The sequence below is a fragment of the Australozyma saopauloensis genome, chromosome 1 (genome assembly GCF_035610405.1).
Source record: "Australozyma saopauloensis chromosome 1, complete sequence".
Classification (NCBI taxonomy): Eukaryota; Fungi; Ascomycota; class Pichiomycetes; order Serinales; family Metschnikowiaceae; genus Australozyma; species Australozyma saopauloensis.
Genome location: NC_086131.1, coordinates 2,516,397 through 2,534,476, shown reverse-complemented (window position 1 = coordinate 2,534,476; position 18,080 = coordinate 2,516,397). Strand labels below are relative to the sequence as shown.

The following is an 18,080-nucleotide window of genomic DNA, read 5'->3' as shown; positions in this document are numbered from 1 at the left end:
AAATAAGATTCTTTGGGAGTGTACAAGGAAGTATCTTTTCTTTTTGTAAGATTCGAGACATGGAGCGTTCTTTGAAGCAATGTCTTGCGGGTGAATTTGGCTTAAATTGATAATGGAAATGACATTGGAAATTGACCTCCTTGAGCTAAGACGCTCGTACAAGATTAGTGTTGGCATACCCCCACACCCGAATATCGATATCTTCTCGTTTCTGGCTGACCTGAAATAAATTACGGTGACCTTCAGTGAATTTGACACAGAAGGATGTGCCGGTGCTACGTCGGTTGGTCATAGCGTTAAATGACATAAGCTAGATAGCACCTGTAAGAACCAACACATAATAAGTGTCAGATCTTATGGAAAGGCTGACTCGTGCCCCATTTTCTATGAATAGAATCTACTATCAGTATCCTCAGGTACTGTGTAGAAGACTTAGGTGTGATTGTTTGTGAGGCCTGGTGCAGGAACAGATCAATAGATAGAAGTCATCAATCGTTTTGTCAGATAGTAATTGGTTGGAACTACTTGTCATGTGGAGATTCTATAGAATGGGGTCATTGTAACCTTTCTCGTACGATCTCGGGCTCTCAACTGATCAATCAGATGACAAGAGAGGGACTGAGGTGTGCAACACCCAAAAGATATGGAAGAGATTTAATAATCGAGTTTTGACCACCGAAAACTCTTCTCATTCTACTTCAAGAAAAATGATCTCAGAAATTAGTACATCTAGGTGTGCTGTGCTCATTCGAGGTATTCAACTAGTACTCTCAGCGCTCACTTTGAGCTTTTCGGTTGTCCACTTGACTCAAATCTGGCCATATACCAATATGGTCGCGGGAGTTCTTGCTGGGGCTTTCGGCATATTCTTCTCTTCAGTATTTCTCATTCCTCCATTCTTGGCCTATGTTTCTCCTGGGATTGTATTAGCGAGTGAGATCTGGATGTCAGTCTGGTGGGTAGTGATCTTAGGAATTTCAGCAAAGAATTATGGAGGAACTGACTGTGATAATCTATGCATGACAACCAGATCTGTTGTGATCACTTCGTCGCTTGGTTTTGTTACATCACTTGTCTCCTTGGTATTGGTTATATCTCTCTCAGTGGATCCACTTATAACCTACAAACAAATGTGGATTCCTAATTCATACCTTCCTGGTAGTATATTTTTGGTTCCAGGGTTTGTTGAGGATTCTACTATGGAATATTGTTTAGATGCAGAGCTGAAAGCTGACAATTTATGATCTAAATCAATAGAAGAAGTACTCTATGTCAACTCAAAAGATAGCAGCTAACTGAATTATCTCCATCAACCATGACAATTAATTAATGACCTATCATGTGAATAGCACAGTTCTCTGTTTCCCATCCATAAAAGATCCCGAAAACAGACATGAAGCTCAATTCTTGTAAAGTAAATTTCTCTGGATTTGTGTATATAAAATCTTGGTTTTATTGCTTTCTTGGACTTGAGTTGCAAAATCTATCATTCACCACGTCTGTGAAGCCATACATGGACGTAAAGTTTCAAGTCGTTTTCTATCAAATTTCCGAGTAAGCTAATTGACTTTTCTTGCAAAGCTAAGACTGTTCATCTTTTTCACTATTCCATAACATCTCCTTTCAATGATAGTTCATGGTTATCTGCCTGGCCTTCTTATGTGTTCAGAAAATTGCAAGGAAATCCATACAGAGATACCGCTAGAAAGTTGTATTTCGAAGTTCGAAATGAGATCTTAATAACGATGCTAGGAAATAATACATTGAATGATACTCTCTGAACAACGACAATTAGACAACACAGAATTCAACAGACCCCCTTTGGCCCAAATGTGTATAGATAGCCAGACCGAGATCTAAGCAATACCAGCTTGATCAGAGTTCCAAGGGCAACCATGTCAAGTCTTCTACCAAAAGTAATACCTGAGCAGACAGATCAACGAACATGAATGATCAGCCCAACAAAATATATTCTTTATCCATTATTCATTGATTCAATCATGAGACCCTCAAAGTACTACCAGTAAGAACCTCCCTTTTCCTTAATGGGCTTTCAGCTTAATTTTGATGAACCAAAAAAGCGAACACTTGATAACTGAATTCAAATCATAGAAGACCAAAAATTGAGCCACAAGTACAATCCTGTAAAAATTTTCTAATTTTTTTGGTTTAGCAACCTGCATTCCCATTTCTGTTTCCGTTGCGAGATCTGAAATATTGTCTATGTGAATGGCTGCAAACCTGAAACATCCTCTTAAGTCTCATTCCGTAGACAACATAGAAATCACTTTTCACAGCGCGCTGTAACAAATGAGTCTCAAAATTCTTATGGGACCATGGAGATCCATCAAAAAATCAATTTTATCTAGTTTCAACAGGAGTTTAGGTTCACAAGAAGACTCCGATTTGACGTGTATGGAAGTGAAGAATGATGAACTCAAATCAAATTCTTCGTCTGGAATTATGAAAGCAGAAAATGTTTACCCGTTGAAGAAAGTTTCAGCTTCAACCAAAGATCTTGCTTCTGAGGTGTGCTCAACAGATTTCTGCAAACTGGATCCTATTTCTACGGAGTTGTCGTACGAAACAAGAATCAGAGAGCCTGTGGTTGCTACTACTTTACAACTTGGTCCTCAATTAAGAATTGACGAAGTTCTCGCTGAACTGAATATCCTTGATGCAGACAGCGATGTCCATTCAGAGAATTCTCACAGTCTCTCTGAGAGATCTCCAAGAAGAAGCGAAAAAGATTTTGCACACATTGCGCAGCGGCAAATCTCTGAAATTAACTTTGTCCACGCATCAAAAATCGATACCTCAAGAATTCAGAATAGCTCAAAGAGAGAAAGTCCGGCAAGAGCTTTGACTTTAAAGTCTCCGAACTATTACGAAAGGCAGCTCCTCCGTAGAAGGGAATCTGCGGCCAAATTTCAGCTTGATTTTGATCAAACTTCAAGAGATGCTGTTCGCTCTACCTCTCTCCCATATAGGACTACTGGATTTGCGTTCAATTGTACTTCAGCAGTACCAAGTTCCTTTGGATTGGAACAGATTCCCCACGAAGATTCTGATGCTGTCATGGATTTAGAGCCGAAAGCCGATGAAAGCTACAATTGTTTGCATCTGTCAAAAAGATTCTCATTTCCGGCTCTCAGCCAATCATTATCGATTAAAAGAAAGCAATTCAGTAGTGTGGCCACACCCAGAAATAAAACATACGAGAATACTCTTCCACAAAGCTTGGATACAAAATCTTTTTCTAAAGGATCCCATGATGACTTTCCAAATTCTCAATTGGCGGCTGAATTTGGAGGTCCCAAACAGATCTTAGAGATTAATGCTGGTGCCGACCAAGCCGATTATGACACAGAGAATTTACTGGCTCAAATTGAATCTGTTTTTAAGAAGGCTACGCCCTCTTCGGAATCACTTTCTGATGTGTTTGGTTCACAAAGTGAATCACCCACGCAAACTGACTACGATACTAATTTCGATCAGGGAACTACCATAAGAATTGATACATCTAAACAAGAATTCTTGAAATCTGGTTTAAATCAAGTCCATTCAGTAAGGCTGGAACTAATTGACGATGGTTATACTCAAATGACCGAGGAGGATCGTTGCGAGAAGAACTCAACGTCAAGCATTGGCAGTCAAGGCAAAAGCAAGAGCTCGAGAAAAAGAGCGTCAGCAAAAACTGTGACACTGAAATTATGGAGCTGTATTGGATGGAAGCGCAAGTACGCAAAAGCGTTTATTGGCTCTATTCTTTTGAGTTGGAAGCCCGACAATGCACAATTTAAGCTATTGTTGCCACCCGTCAATCGTACTCTTGCCATTGTCAAAAACAAGAAGATCAACTCAAACGCGATTCTAACCTTTGATGAATCGGAGACTACAACTAAAACCCTAGCGCCAGCCAAAACCTTGCCCAAAGCCTCAACCTACTATGGCGGTGCATCACAAGAAGATTTAGGCGAACTACATGACGGATCCTACAAAACTGATGTTACAATTGTTCGACCTTCATCAGCTCCAGCTAATCAAAACTACAAATTAGAGTTCTTGGACGAAGCGTTCGAAAACTACTCAGCACTGCCCTTAATCTATAAGCGCCTATCTCTATTTGCCAAGACTCACAGCCTAGACGACTCTGCAGTAGGGGCGCTCATGTACATGGTTTCTTCTGAAGCCAAGTGAACTAAGGAAAAAAAAAGTTCTTACATCAATGATACCAAGAATTTTAGGTTTTTGTTTAGGTTATTTTTCATGAATCATCCTAGCCTCTTCCTTGCTAGTCTCCACCTAAGCTGCAAGTCGACTGTGGGCGCTAATCACGTGATCTGATGGTACCGGTTGTGGTGGGTTGAGCACTGTTGATGATTCTCGTTTCGGCGTAGATACCACTGTAGCAACAGATAATAACACCAGGAAGTGACCGCCTCCGATCGTCCTTTTAAATATTTCTCTCCCAATATTCTCAATAACCAGATCCCTCACATAGTTAGACCAATCGTTCGAGCGACTTATCTTCAAATCTGTTTTCCCCACAATATTCAACAACATCAATATGAGCGGAGTAGCCCCTTCTGAAAGTGCTAAGGAGCCCATTCAGAGCACTGTATCCAATGAGGCCAAGCAGCCCAAGAAAGTTTACTACTCTACTGGCCGTGGTGGTGCCGGTAATATCTTATCTTCTACAGAGGCCCCCTCACCTCAAATGGTGCCCCAGGGCTCCAACACACCTAAGTTGACCACTAGCAAAATCACAACTGGAAGAGGTGGATATGGTAATATGGTGAATAACGATAGCCCTGAACTTGCGCGCAAGCTTCAGGATGTAGATGGACAGCAGAAGAAGCCAGATTTGTACGCAGTTGCTTCCAACAAGTCATTCACAGTGGGCCGTGGAGGTTTTGGAAATGTTGTATCGAAGACACGCTCCAACGGAAGCAGTGTTGGATCTGGAGGCAACAACAACTTGTACACCGTGATCAGTCTGGGTGGTGAGAAGCATAAGAAGACTGGTTTCGTGAAGAAGGTGAAGAATTTCTTCTCTTGAAAAGCTCATCGAGCCTCCGGCTATGCCGAGACCCACCCTGTCGCATTCAAAATTAATGTATAACATTTATTCCTGTCCTATGTCTTTCTTTTTCCTTAGAGCATTTTAGACATGGAATTAATATAATAAGTAAGACGATACCAGTGTATGAAAGTTAAGTATGGATGCGGTTACCAATAGCTCTGAATGTTAGCTCTGAAAGATGTCGGATTCTGAAAGGCTTGTTTTTGCTAAGATCGGTTGAGGTGAACATCAGTCAGTAGGAGAAGAAGTACGGAGCGCTGTAGGTGAAGAAATTAGACGCCTATCATATACCTTGAAAGAAGAGCTTCTCTGTGCGAGAAGAAGAATGAAACGAATCCGCATTGTTGGAGTATCTATTAATCTATACAATTCTTGGACACCTAGAGAAGGAAGTCTCTGAGCTTATCCAAGGCTCTGAAACGGTGCGAAATGCTGTTTTTGACCGCTTTGTCCATCTCAGCGTATGTTTGCTCGAAGCCCTTTGGCTCGAAAATGGCATCCCATCCAAAGTATTGGTCGCCTCTAGCTTCAACAATCAGACCATCAGTCACACCTTGAAAGAGTTTTACCTCTTGTCCAGGACCTTCGCAGTAGCCAAAGGTACAAACGACCTGGGCAGATTTGTCCTCGAACTTATAGAGCATGTCGACCAAACCTTGAAGACCGATGCTCTTAACGAACCACTTCACATATGGACCAGGCAAGTTGTTCATGGCAGTGAAACCCAAGCAGGTATCCTCAACCAAAACAGGCCCGTCTAAAAGAGCAGCAGCGCTTTTGGCCTTATGAATGGTGACTTCCTCGATTGTGCCTTGAATCTCTTCGATATCCACATTGGCATTACGAATGAGATAGTCTCCAACAATTGATCCCTCCTCGGAATCTTGGCCGCCGAGAATCTGGACAACCTCTTTTCTTTTGTTGGGATTTCCAGTTACAAATGTGATCACCTTGGACATTTTGGAAAGAGTTGGTAGACTTCTTCACTTATGCATAGTTGAGCGACAATATAAAAGAGATATGCATGGTGAGTCACAGAAAATTTCAGAAAATTTCAAAACCTCAAACGCAATGAATAGCCAATATGTATTCTCTAATTAAATATGACCGATCGTCTCACTCGACGTGGTTCCTCACCTCTTCCCCATCTCTTCTCATCACTCTTTATCTGGTACTCTCATCTCACATACACACGCCTTCTGTCTCCACAGATCCCGCTACAGAACTCCACACAACACCACGCAAATTCCACTTAAACCTCACTTTTCTTCATTATGGTGTTTGGAGTTTACACAGGTCCTCAGGAGCCCGAGAAGCCTCTAGCCCTGCTATCCCAGGAGGAGCAGGCAGAGCTCGGCGCACGTAAAATGGTAGAGGCAATGCAATCATGTCCGGGCAAGACAGTGATGGCTGGAGGTTCTGGTTTTGTTCTTGGAGGATTCTTTGGATTATTCATGGCCTCGATGGCTTATGATGTCCCAGTCGGAAACAATGCTGCCAATCACATCAGTGAGTTGCCTTTCAAACAGCAGATGAAGCTACAATTTAGCGATATGGGTAAGAGATCGTTGAGCAGTGCGAAAAATTTCGGTTATATTGGTATGATCTATTCTGGTGTGGAATGTTCAGTGGAGAGTTTCCGTGCCAAGCACGATATCTACAACGGTGTGGTAGCTGGATGTATTACTGGAGCTGGGCTTTCTATCAAAGCTGGCCCACAAGCAGCCGCTTTTGGTTGCGCAGGTTTCGCTGTGTTCTCTACGGCCATTGATCTCTACATGAGATCCGAGAGCGCCGCTCCTCCAAGCAACGACTATGATGACTAAACCAATGTATATAGGACAATGTATTAGATGCAGCTATGCAGAAATGGTATATTACAGAATTACAAATTGTTTTGTCTGCGGCTCTCACATAAAGAGCCAAACATTACAGAAATGAGAGATGAGCTGGAGTCCAAGATAACAAATCCATAACACGTCAGTTGATATCGCCTTCAGCGACTTAAGAGAGTGAGCATCATAGATCCAGTCCAGCAGCTCAACAAAAGTAGTAGCAGTATTCATACGAATACTGACCCGCAAAGAATGATAGTCCCAATAGACAAGCAAGTATTGTGACGACCGCGGCTATTCTGTAGCGTCCACTGAAGCCGGGGTTTTCAAGAGCGGATGTTTGGTTCTGAAGTCGTTCGAGCTCACCCAAAATACTATCATGTTGTTTCCATTGTTGGATCTCATCTAAATCTTTATTGATTCGTTCAAGCACGATCAGAGCCGACGAGGAGTCCTTGAAATTCTTCATGTCAACTTTCAAAAGTTGTATTTTTCTCTCTATTTCATCAAGAATTGATTCTTTGTCAACTTCAGCCTCTGCTTGCCTTAGTAGCCGGAGAGGATATACGACGGGTTCTTTGACCTGATGCACTTGTTCTAAACGACTTTCACCGCTGAGAATTCTGTTTTTGCGCCGCAAAATATGATCGGCTAGTTGATTGGGTGGCGAAATATTACTTTCATTCGGTACTGCGCCTGATTTTGTGGCTTTTGGAGTATCTACTAAGTACGGAAGCGGTAGTGGTTCGCCAAGTTGTTCTATAACTTCTGAAGAGCGTAGTTTTCGGCTCATACCATTCTATAGTACAATAAACTTTATATGGAGGATAAATTAAAGGAATGCGTTAGCGTTCGTAGTTGTATAGTCAATTATTAAGTTGTGATGGATATTGTTTACCCAGGAAGAATCGCGTATTCATTTCATGAGAGCACTGCGTGCAGGTTATGCATGAGATTACTTTCTCTTTCTCGATCTGAACTTGTCGAAAAATCTCAGAATCAAGTAAAAGACGCATCCAATAAATCTGAAAGCAGCCATGAAGGCAACAGTCCATAAAATGACTGTGAGGAAAATTTCAGACCTATTTTCTTTTCCAGTTGTTGGGCGTGAATCGAGTTGGTTGAATCCACCAGTCTCAAGAACCAAGGCTACAATAAGGAAATTCGAAAACATCCACACCAATACAGTCATCGAACGAATAAAGGCGTAATAATCTTCGTTAGATGGCTTACTGGATGACTTGGCCTCTTCTTGGGGTTTCTTAATCTTTTCCAATTGGTTAAGATATGATTGATTGATCTCTTCTTGCAACACTGGGATATTGACATCGAAAGTACCATCCTCTCTCACTTTGGCAGCACCCAAATCTTTAGCTCCAGTGTCACCCTTAGTTCCCCAAGAAACATCATCAATGTTACAAAACGCGTAAATGTTCAAAACATTCACGTAAGCAGGAGAGAGGAGAAGATATTGGATGAAAGAAGTGAACATATGCCACGGCTCAAAGTAAAGGAATGAAGCGAGAAAGTAGAGAGCATAAGTTGATGATGTAGCGACAACTAAGTCTCTGAATTCACCATTCAGCAAAAATAGCGACACAGAAAGTTTGGTATGTGAAGCGACGAGCTCTTTAATCGAGTGAACAGCCATGAACACGGCAGCAAATATCATATACACCATCAAGATTGCAAAGAATAGAACTATGACGATGTAGAATTTTTCGGTACCTTTAGGTTTGTTACCAAAACTAAGTACGAAGGTCGTCACGATAGAAGCGAGATAGAGCCAGAGGAAAACAACCGATAGAACATTTCCAGGTGCGAAATGAAGGTCTGGAGCACTTAAAGATGTCGTCAAGATACGGAAAACGAGGAAGTAAGAACCGATGGAAAACCAAGAAACAACCAAGTTGATGAATTGGTAGAAGAATTCAACGTGAAGACAAAGCTTGCGTCCAATGCTGTGAGAAGAGCCCCAAATCTTTGGAAAGTGCACTAATGCGTAGATTGCAGCAAAAAATGAACCATTCAACCATCTTCTACGCTGAAGAATGAACTCTGCTAGACCCTCCGGAACATCAGTTTCCGCTCTGGCCGATTTACAGTAACGAAGCAACCAGGATGATCCACTCTTGGCAACTAACTCGTAACATAAAATACGATCTTCAGCAAGATACATATTGGATGTGAAGATTCCAGCTTCTTCTTTCAACATGTTTCGTTTAAGCTCGTATTCATCGTCCTCTGGATCAAGCTCACCACTTCCATGCAAGAACTCACCCTTGAAGTATTTCTCTAGTGGTCCCCTCCCGCTTATGTCATTTTGGAGAGCGACATATCTGTACGCGGAAAAGGCTCCTGGCAAGACAGAAATGAACCCAAAGACAGACTCTGTTGGTTTGTCCAAAATATTGGAAATTTTATACTCGAAGTTTTGGCCATAGACCAACGGATTAGTTACCATTTGACGCTTCTTGAGGGATGCAGTAATCTCTCCACAGGCACCAGCAACTTGTGGATCTTTGTCAAATTCTTTCCATAAATGATACAAGGCCTTTCCGCTGGGTTGTGTACCACAATCCAATAGAACAACAATATTTGGATCCAAAACCTGAGAAATAGCTTCAAAACACCATCTATGAGAGTTGATCTTTTTTGCATTTTGTTCCTTTAAACAAAATAGCATCTGAACAGGGACAACCTTCTCGGTTGTAAGCTTGACAGTGTCCTCAACCGATGAGATACCAACTCTGGTAGTATACTCATAGAAATGAGCACGAACCTTTTTATCGTCAATTCTGGATTTGGCCAAGCCATCTTGGTAGACACCCAATGCAGCTAAAAGAGCTTGAGCTCTTTCATTGATTTTGGACCGACCATCACTAACGACACAAACAACGATTTTCTTCCATGAGTCTTTTCCCCACATATGAGACCGTGTTCTAGACTCCAAATGTTTGATATTCTTGAAAACACCCTTGAGGGTACGTGCCAAGAGAATGTCATCTTCATTGTACATTGTGATGACAATCATCATTTCAGTTTGACGTCTGACAGGGTAGTGAATAGGCCGCAAGATGTAGCCATCTCTCCAGAAGTTTGATGGTCCACAAGTCACAGCAGTATATCTCATGTAAGCAAACTCTCTACTAAGGCCACCATCAGGAAGGTTGGGCTTGTAATCAGGGAACTTTGTCAATAATTCAGTGGCAACAGGACAATCCAAAACCAAATGTCCATTGTGGCCATTCGCAATCCCAAACTTCGGTTTTTCTCTGACTTCTTCTTGTTCTGGAAGCTCAGGAATCTCTGTCTCGAAAGGTGAGTCCAATTGTTCGTATACCGTTTGAACATCATCCTCAACAGTTGGGGCGCGGAAAGTGTGCAAATCATAATGGTCACCATGAATCTCAGTGAAATGAATTTTATGGTCAAACTCCTTCTCTTCGTCGTCTGTGTCATATGTGTGTGGAACAAAGGCTTGGTCGAATGTCTGGTTGTAGTCATGATGTTCAGGATGGTCATACGGGGCGTAATCTTGGTAGTGATTTTGAGGATAGTAGTTTCCCATCTCGTACAGTTCGTTAAATGGATCATTCACATTATGAGAGGGGACACGGCGGGACGGTCCCCCGTGGCGATTCGACTGATCCGAGGTATGAAAAACCTCCAGAGGTCTTGTTCCAGGTGCATCCTCGTAGTAGTTGAGGAAGTCGTCAGTGGAATGTGCACTCTGACCATTGTATACAGCGTCAGGTTGTCTGAATTCTAGCAGGTCTCTGCTCTGTCCATGCCCAGAGTTGTAGTTGTAGGTCCCGCCAGTTTGGCCATAGTTGGGGTGGAGATTTCTACTCATCTAAACGTCAACGGCTGTATGAATATGAACGTGCTTAGTAAAAGATGAGACGAGCAGATGAATAGAGGGCTACTCCTTTGGGAGACTGTAGACGTCACGTATAAACTGGAGAAGGATAAGGCAGTGACAAGAGAATTGAGTGCCAGTTTCAGCCGTTGCCTAGAGACAGGTACAAGGATCAAGTTGCAAATCGAACAGAAAAATTAGAGAATCGACGCGTTTCCGATATTAAATAGAGATAAAGAGGTATCTTCGATCCCTTTAGTGGTTTGAATATTCCAGGTACTGATGAAATTCCGGGTTTAGGAGATTATTCTATACCTGTCAATACACGTTTGTTATATAGGAGATGAATCAGGAAAGTGAGAGTATCTTCGCTGCAGGACACTCTATTTTAAGACATTAAAATGGGGGCATTGGAGGCGATGATCCAAGGCGCAGCGACTCTACGCAGCATGACTTTTAATTACGAGTAAAACGTTCGATTTTGAATCATTCTTTTCTGCGTTTTGTAGGGCTTGACATCGTGAACGGTCATGTGTTTGGAAAGAGAAACATGAGATGAAAAATGAGGAAACTTGTGCGAAGATAGGAAGGTTCCTTATCAACAGGTCTAGATGATTTTTGTGGTGGGCATTTGGGAGCTTCATTACTTTCCATTTACTCATTGGTCGCTTCTTTGTTTGATTTTATGTTCGCGAATCGAGTAGTTATACTCAGAGTTTCAGATGCATCTTGCAGGTGCAATTTTATGAAAGTTTTTTGACAACACCCATAAAAATTGATCTCATGCGTGTTTCAATCCAACAGGACAGACTCAACATAGAGTATGGATAGGCACTCCAAATAATGCGCGGCAGATTCGGCAACTTGAGCGGTCTAAAAACGAGTCAATTCAACAGCCGTTGAATTAAGTCGTCTAAGCAAGTTTTCAAATTGCATTTCCATTGCTTTTTGACATTACTAAGGATGCCTGTAGACTCAACAAAGAAATCATGCATGAAAATCACTGCAGATCGATTGATTTGGTAGAAACCAATTCCTCACGCTTTTTCTTAGTCTCTTAGACCCCTTTTGACTTGTACTGGAGAACTCTATTCCAATAATTTCAGGGTATTCACAGGAATAGCCGATGTCTATTTTCATGCGTTAATTCAATTTGAGTGAGCATTACCTCGATTCGGTATTTCAATTGTACAATTCAATGTTTTATACATAAATCCTTTCTCATTGGTTGAATTCTAATAGTTATCCAATGATTTGATTTCTGAATGATTGATCCCTTTTTTTTGTCTTTCTTCAGGAGTTGTCCAGTCTGATCGTAAAAAAGTCATTGTCCGAATCCTAGATTGCTCTATCCTTTCCTCAATACTGGTTTATCTCGAGTATCTTCAATTGAAATTATTACGGAAAATAAACAATGAGGTTCAAAAGTAAATCGAGAATGATATTCTTGTTTCTTTTATAACAAACTTTTCGAATAGTCAAGCTTTTCTGTGGCACTTCCAACCGAATGAAGCCCATGTAAAAAATACAATACACAAATACAATATTAATAATTTCCGAAGACAAATTCATCACAGCTTGCAATTCTTGCCAAATCCCGCGTGTGCTCTTATTTTTTTTTTTTTACAATGGCCGTCGGAAAACTCTTCTTTTGCCCATGACGCATCCGCACGGCTTATCTCTGATCTGCGATGATCATCGCCAGCCCAACTACAATGTCTTACGTCTGCTGTGATAAATTTACCGAGTTCCTCAAAGAACTACCCAAATGTGAGCACCATCTCCATCTCGAGGGTACTTTAGAGCCCTCGCTTCTCTTTTCTTTGGCCAAAAGGAACAACATTACCCTTCCCAGCCATTTTCCTCCCTCAGTTGAAGCTTGCAATGAAAGATACAGTAACTTCGCTGACTTGCAGGATTTCTTGGATCATTACTACATCGGAATGAGTGTTTTGATCACTGAAGAGGACTTCTATGAGTTGGCAATGGAGTATTTCGCAAAGGCTGCAAAAGACGGCTGTTTGCATTCTGAAGTGTTCTTTGACCCCCAGGGCCATGTTGAAAGGGGAATCCATGTGGATACCGTTGTCAATGGCTTCAACAGAGCTTGTAAAGATGCAAATGAAAAATTCGGAACAACCAACAAATTAATCATGTGTTTGCTTAGGCACTTACCTAGTGCTGCTGGTTTGGAAACAATCCTGAGCGTCTCGCACCATTTCGAGAATGGCACCATACATGGATTGGGACTCGACTCTTCTGAGAAACCATTTCCACCAGAATTATTTGTAGAATGTTATGCAGCTGTCAAATCTCGTCATCCTGAGGTTGGCTTGACCGCACACGCTGGCGAGGAGGGAGATCATACTTTTGTCACAAACTCCTTGGACTTATTAAAGGTTACTCGTATTGATCATGGCGTGAACTCCATTCAAAGCGAAGATCTCATGGCTCGTTTGGCAGAAAACCGCACTATGTTATCGATGTGTCCTCTCTCCAATGTGAAGTTGCAAGTTGTTTCAGATGTTGCAGAATTACCCATTAGATCATTTTTCGAGAAAGATGTGCCTTTCTCTATCAACTCGGACGACCCAGCATACTTTGGTGGCTACATCCTAGACAACTATTTGGCTGTGCATACCCGATTTGGGTTCACTGTCGCTGATTGGAAGAAGATTGCCATCAATGGTATCAATGGTTCCTGGTGTAGCGAATCTAGAAAATCGCAATTGTTAGCTAAAGTTGATGAGGTCTGCGACAAATATAGCTCTTTGTCTGTAATCCCTGCCGTTCCTATCTAAGTGCAACCTATAAACTGAAAGAGACCCCAATATCCTCGAAAATAAAGGAAGAATTAAAAAAAAACTCTAGAAGTATTCAAGAAGCGTATCGTCACCAAAAATCTTGTAATTTCGCTCAGTCCGATTCCAAAGGGCCCAAAGGGTTTGTGGTCCAGTACCTTGTTTAGGTACCGGAACCCTGTGGTCCAAGAATCCAAATGAAGCATTCTTTTCAGCTGCTGGTACACGTGCATTATTAGTTAGAATTTGGCCACATGAAAGCACCTAATAACTAGAACTAATCAACTATGACACTTTTGCTCTCTTCGAAACGTCAGGGAAGTGCCTTTCTTGATTCAGGTCACCCCTTATGTATGATGCCTTAACTGAGTCTCATCACGTTTACTATGCAGGACTTACTTGCTTGGGACGTTAAGTTAATAGTCTAACAAATTTAGCTTCACCCTAAAAGTTCACATGCAGGCCTTTCCCAATTGATCAACCAAGCATCCTGTGAGCACTGTTTTGACCCATTTTGTTTTCTCTAAGCCATGGACAAATCAGGAAAGTTTCTGGCCCCAAAGAAGGCTCGTCTGCTCGGAGTCTGTGTCTTCATACTCATAATCATATCGACATGCCTCTTTTTCCTCGATCTGTCTATTTTGCGCCCTTCGCCAAACCCCTCAGAGTATATGGGTAAAACAACAGTCAACAATGATGTGACTTACATAATCTACTTTGAGAAATCTTTGGATTATGAATATACCGTGTCAACTCTGGTTTTTGAACAATTTATTCAAGTCTATTCAGAGTTGCTACAAGACGATTTGCTGGCGCAGGTGGAACACCGCTTCGACTCCGTTTTGAACGGTTTCACGTTTAAATTGCCAGAGGAGGATGCTTTGAGAGAAAAATTCTCAGAGTATATTCCTAATGCTGCATTTTCTGGTGATATCCTAGCCCTTTTATACCAGTATTTGGTTGCGCATGGTGAAAACCTGTTGGGCAGCAATCATGTTGAATTACACTTGGAGAAAGACCAAACAATGAGTATCCACGAGTAGCTTGATTTAACAATTCGGAGTTGCCCGGCGCTCTTTTGGAGCTAGCTGGGCGAGCTCTACCACGTTCTTTACCTATCCTTGACAGCACCCAGAGATACTGTTTTCTCTGTGGGCGGGGCCCGTGTCGGTGCCTGTATTTGAATTCATAAACAATCTAATGCCATTTTCCATTGAACTTTCTTTTGCTCATACATGTGCCAATAATTCGAATTCCATTGAGCTTTCGAAATTATCATATCTTCAACATGCATCTTTGGCGTGATTAGTGATAGCACGAGTGAAAGCACCACCTGTGGGTCCTCAATTGGCAGTGCTTTTCTACTAATGCATATGAAAACAAGAAATGTAGTACAGTTGTGTATCGATTTGTGTATTTGTATTAATGGCGATAAGAATCGCAGACGAAAGAGAACATGGACCAGTGCCATAGATAATAAACTGAAGGTTGAGCGCCCGCCGGGCTTAAGACAAAAGACTAATTATCTAACTCAAGACGATTCTTCGAACTCAGAGAAGTCCAACAGAGACAAGTCGATCTGACCAAAGGTGTTCTCACCAGAGTACAAGACGTACAAAAAGCCATCCTCATCCTTGTGCTCCTCATAGATGGTGCTCATCAAGGCGGCAGTTGGGGGCAAGATATCATTCACGAAAATAAAGATTGCCTTCTCAGAAGGCAACTTGATTCTCTTACGGATCACGTAAACAAACTGGCCAACGGTCAAGTCACCGGGGACCAAGTACTTTCTCTTGTCAATTTCTTGGATATCGGAGTTCTCGACTTTTTCGCAAATCACTGGGAGTCTATCCTTGAATCTCTGTAAGATACGTGCTGATTCGGAACTTCTCTTCTCTAGAAGGCGTTAGTATATAACAATTGGGGACACAAAGCAAAGTTCGTAGATGGGGATTGATTGAAACATACCGAAAGAGTTTTCGTCTTTGAATTGGGATCTCATTCTATTTGTTAGTATACGCCACATGTTTTATTGCCACAGAGAGTACAAGAGTGGCAATGCCACCAAGCAAATGAAGTGGATAGAGAAACGACACCGACCATAATGGCATGTGTCTTCTGTGGAAATAGATGATCATTCATACATACTTTGTGTAGGGGTGTTGATGTGGGAGTATAGAAAGGAAATGTTATGTGGACTTCCTTATCGCCCTTGTGGGGTAGTGCGCTTTCTCACTGATAGGAAGTTTCTGCAGGCACAGGGCTGGGCTGAGATTAAGAGGTAATTGGTAATCCAGGGGCAAACAGAGAAGAAGAATTGATTGTCGGTGTAATTTTCTAAAAATTCAATTGTTATTCGAGGAGTTCCTGCTATTTGTTTTTTGACAAGCACTATATTTCCGCCATTCATTGTCTTGAGAGTTCCTTCTACGGGAGAGGAACCAACTAGGTACCGTGTTGTGGACGACTTAGCAAGGCAAAAACAAGCAAGGATGACAGAAGAAAGTCACCAACTGCCCGTGTAAATAAACTTGAGGAACAATCTCAATTATTTCGTCAATTCAATGTTGTTTCATAGAACTTTTGGCAATAATACGAATTCTTGTGCTTTGTTTTGGTGCTTTTTAAGTCCAATTTGAACCGCATTGAACAATAAAGCACCCCACAATACATTTTCAGTTTGGACGATTCTATATCAGTTGCAATATTAAAATCATTTAACTAATTTATTTTCATGAAAATTGTCCAGTGAGCGCTTCCTGACTCCCTGCAATTTGGCAAAAGTGCACGACAACGGACAAAATGCTCCGACCGGAGAATTTGATAAAAACCCAGCTGCAAGTTGGTTTGGAAACAAAACAAATGATTCAAATTTTTTTACTCTCGAGCCATAATTAGGGGATTATTCCTTTTCCACAGTCGACTACTCTCATACTAATTCCATTCCTGTAGAAGTTTGCACTACACATGATCCCCAAAAAACTACAGAATTGGAAGCCTGAAAAAGGCTTCCCGTTTAAATGCGGTTTGGAAATCCATACGCAGCTACTGACAAAACACAAGTTGTTTTCCCAATCAGTCAATGTGCCCAACTGTGCTCCTAATGCCAACACCAGTTTCTTTGACTTGGCTTTTCCTGGCACTTTCCCAAAACTCAATCCTGAAGCGCTTCTACTAGCCCTCAAAGCTGCGGCAGCATTAGACGCGTCAATAAGTACGACATCTTCATTTGATAGGAAACATTACTTTTACTTTGATCAGCCTTTGGGTTATCAAATAACTCAGAGATTTCGTCCCTTAGCGAGAGGAGGCCATCTTCAATTATCCAAAGATTATGACGACGTTTTATCCGACAAGCTCATTAATATCGAGCAGCTTCAATTAGAGCAAGACACTGCCAAGCTCAACTACGATGATTACGATAGTCTGGTATCTATCGATCTCAACAGAGCCAACGTTCCATTAATTGAGCTTGTGACAAAACCGGACTTTGAGAATTTGCTACAGGTCAGAGCATTTATAAAAAAATATTTAGGTCTCGTGTCTCACCTCGGTATATGTTCAGGTGACTTGGAGAATGGTGCCATGCGTTGCGATGTAAACGTAAGCGTGGCTGGAGGCGACAGAGTCGAGGTAAAAAATTTGAGCAGTACTTCTGAAGTGATGGCGGCAGCAGCTTACGAATACAAAAGACAGGTGGCCCAATTAAAAGAGAGCATCCCTGTGGAACAAGAGACTAGGTCTTGGACAGGAACTAAGACCGTACGAACTCGTTCTAAAGAAGATGCAGTTGACTATAGATATGTGCCAGATACTGAGTTGCCTTTTGTTCATTTGGACCCAAGTATTGCCGATCTGATACGTGCTCAATTGCCCGAATTTCCTGAAACCGTGGTTCGCCGGTTAAGAAATGCCCCTTATGGTCTCGAGAAAAAATATGCCAAGTTTCTTGTCGAATCGCCTCTACATTTAGAGTACTATTACAAATTACATTCCATTATTGTCGGGGAACATAAGCAACCTTCTAAGGTTGTAAATAATTGGTTTGTACATGAGTTACTTGGTGCTTTCAATAAACTCGGACTTTCGCCAGACTTCACAATGTTGCCAGCGGAGAAGTATGCTGCTCTCATTTTGTTGGTGCAGAACAAAGAAGTGACTTCGACTTCTGCGAAATTATTGCTTCTGGCTATGCTTCAACCCTCTGAAGAAATAGCAGAGATGTCTGTCGAGGAGATGGTTGACCATTACAAATTGAGAAATGCTGCTGAAGCAGAGACTGGTGACTTAAAAACCGCCGTGGAGGAAATCTGCAAAGAAATTATCGAGGAAAATCAAGATGCTGTTGAGAAAATCAAAGCTGGAAAGCATCTGTCAATCAAGTTTTTGGTTGGTATCGCTATGAGAACTACCCAAGGGAAGGTTGACCCAAAGCTTTTCGATGAGACATTTAAGAATCTCATTTATAACGAGTAATTATTTCAAGTACATAGTGT

At 41.6% G+C, this 18,080-nt stretch overlaps 10 protein-coding genes across 10 annotated transcripts; 6 read left to right on the top strand and 4 right to left on the bottom strand.

The window, feature by feature from the left end:
* Nucleotides 1–2,310: 2,310 nt before the first annotated feature.
* On the top strand, nt 2,311–4,200 carry PUMCH_001104 (uncharacterized protein; the record flags this gene model as incomplete). The annotated part of the gene is made up of 1 exon (XM_063020170.1): nt 2,311–4,200. The coding sequence occupies one exon, from the start codon at nt 2,311–2,313 to the stop codon at nt 4,198–4,200; it is 1,890 nt and encodes a 629-aa protein (XP_062876240.1).
* A 370-nt stretch (nt 4,201–4,570) lies between these two features.
* Nucleotides 4,571–5,062, top strand: PUMCH_001103 (uncharacterized protein; the record flags this gene model as incomplete). The annotated part of the gene is made up of 1 exon (XM_063020169.1): nt 4,571–5,062. The coding sequence occupies one exon, from the start codon at nt 4,571–4,573 to the stop codon at nt 5,060–5,062; it is 492 nt and encodes a 163-aa protein (XP_062876239.1).
* A 404-nt stretch (nt 5,063–5,466) lies between these two features.
* PUMCH_001102 (uncharacterized protein) lies at nt 5,467–6,045 on the bottom strand (the record flags this gene model as incomplete). Its single annotated transcript, XM_063020168.1, has 1 exon — nt 5,467–6,045. One exon carries the CDS (start codon nt 6,043–6,045, stop codon nt 5,467–5,469), a length of 579 nt encoding a protein of 192 aa, XP_062876238.1.
* A 315-nt stretch (nt 6,046–6,360) lies between these two features.
* PUMCH_001101 (uncharacterized protein) lies at nt 6,361–6,912 on the top strand (the record flags this gene model as incomplete). Its single annotated transcript, XM_063020167.1, has 1 exon — nt 6,361–6,912. One exon carries the CDS (start codon nt 6,361–6,363, stop codon nt 6,910–6,912), a length of 552 nt encoding a protein of 183 aa, XP_062876237.1.
* A 214-nt stretch (nt 6,913–7,126) lies between these two features.
* PUMCH_001100 (uncharacterized protein) lies at nt 7,127–7,714 on the bottom strand (the record flags this gene model as incomplete). The annotated part of the gene is made up of 1 exon (XM_063020166.1): nt 7,127–7,714. The coding sequence occupies one exon, from the start codon at nt 7,712–7,714 to the stop codon at nt 7,127–7,129; it is 588 nt and encodes a 195-aa protein (XP_062876236.1).
* A 162-nt stretch (nt 7,715–7,876) lies between these two features.
* Nucleotides 7,877–10,777, bottom strand: PUMCH_001099 (chitin synthase I; the record flags this gene model as incomplete). Its single annotated transcript, XM_063020165.1, has 1 exon — nt 7,877–10,777. One exon carries the CDS (start codon nt 10,775–10,777, stop codon nt 7,877–7,879), a length of 2,901 nt encoding a protein of 966 aa, XP_062876235.1.
* A 1,697-nt stretch (nt 10,778–12,474) lies between these two features.
* PUMCH_001098 (uncharacterized protein) lies at nt 12,475–13,584 on the top strand (the record flags this gene model as incomplete). Its single annotated transcript, XM_063020164.1, has 1 exon — nt 12,475–13,584. The coding sequence occupies one exon, from the start codon at nt 12,475–12,477 to the stop codon at nt 13,582–13,584; it is 1,110 nt and encodes a 369-aa protein (XP_062876234.1).
* Nucleotides 13,585–14,114: 530 nt separating this feature from the next.
* PUMCH_001097 (uncharacterized protein) lies at nt 14,115–14,627 on the top strand (the record flags this gene model as incomplete). Its single annotated transcript, XM_063020163.1, has 1 exon — nt 14,115–14,627. One exon carries the CDS (start codon nt 14,115–14,117, stop codon nt 14,625–14,627), a length of 513 nt encoding a protein of 170 aa, XP_062876233.1.
* A 488-nt stretch (nt 14,628–15,115) lies between these two features.
* Nucleotides 15,116–15,244, bottom strand: PUMCH_001096 (uncharacterized protein; the record flags this gene model as incomplete). Its single annotated transcript, XM_063020162.1, has 1 exon — nt 15,116–15,244. One exon carries the CDS (start codon nt 15,242–15,244, stop codon nt 15,116–15,118), a length of 129 nt encoding a protein of 42 aa, XP_062876232.1.
* A 1,307-nt stretch (nt 15,245–16,551) lies between these two features.
* PUMCH_001095 (uncharacterized protein) lies at nt 16,552–18,060 on the top strand (the record flags this gene model as incomplete). Its single annotated transcript, XM_063020161.1, has 1 exon — nt 16,552–18,060. One exon carries the CDS (start codon nt 16,552–16,554, stop codon nt 18,058–18,060), a length of 1,509 nt encoding a protein of 502 aa, XP_062876231.1.
* Nucleotides 18,061–18,080: the final 20 nt, after the last annotated feature.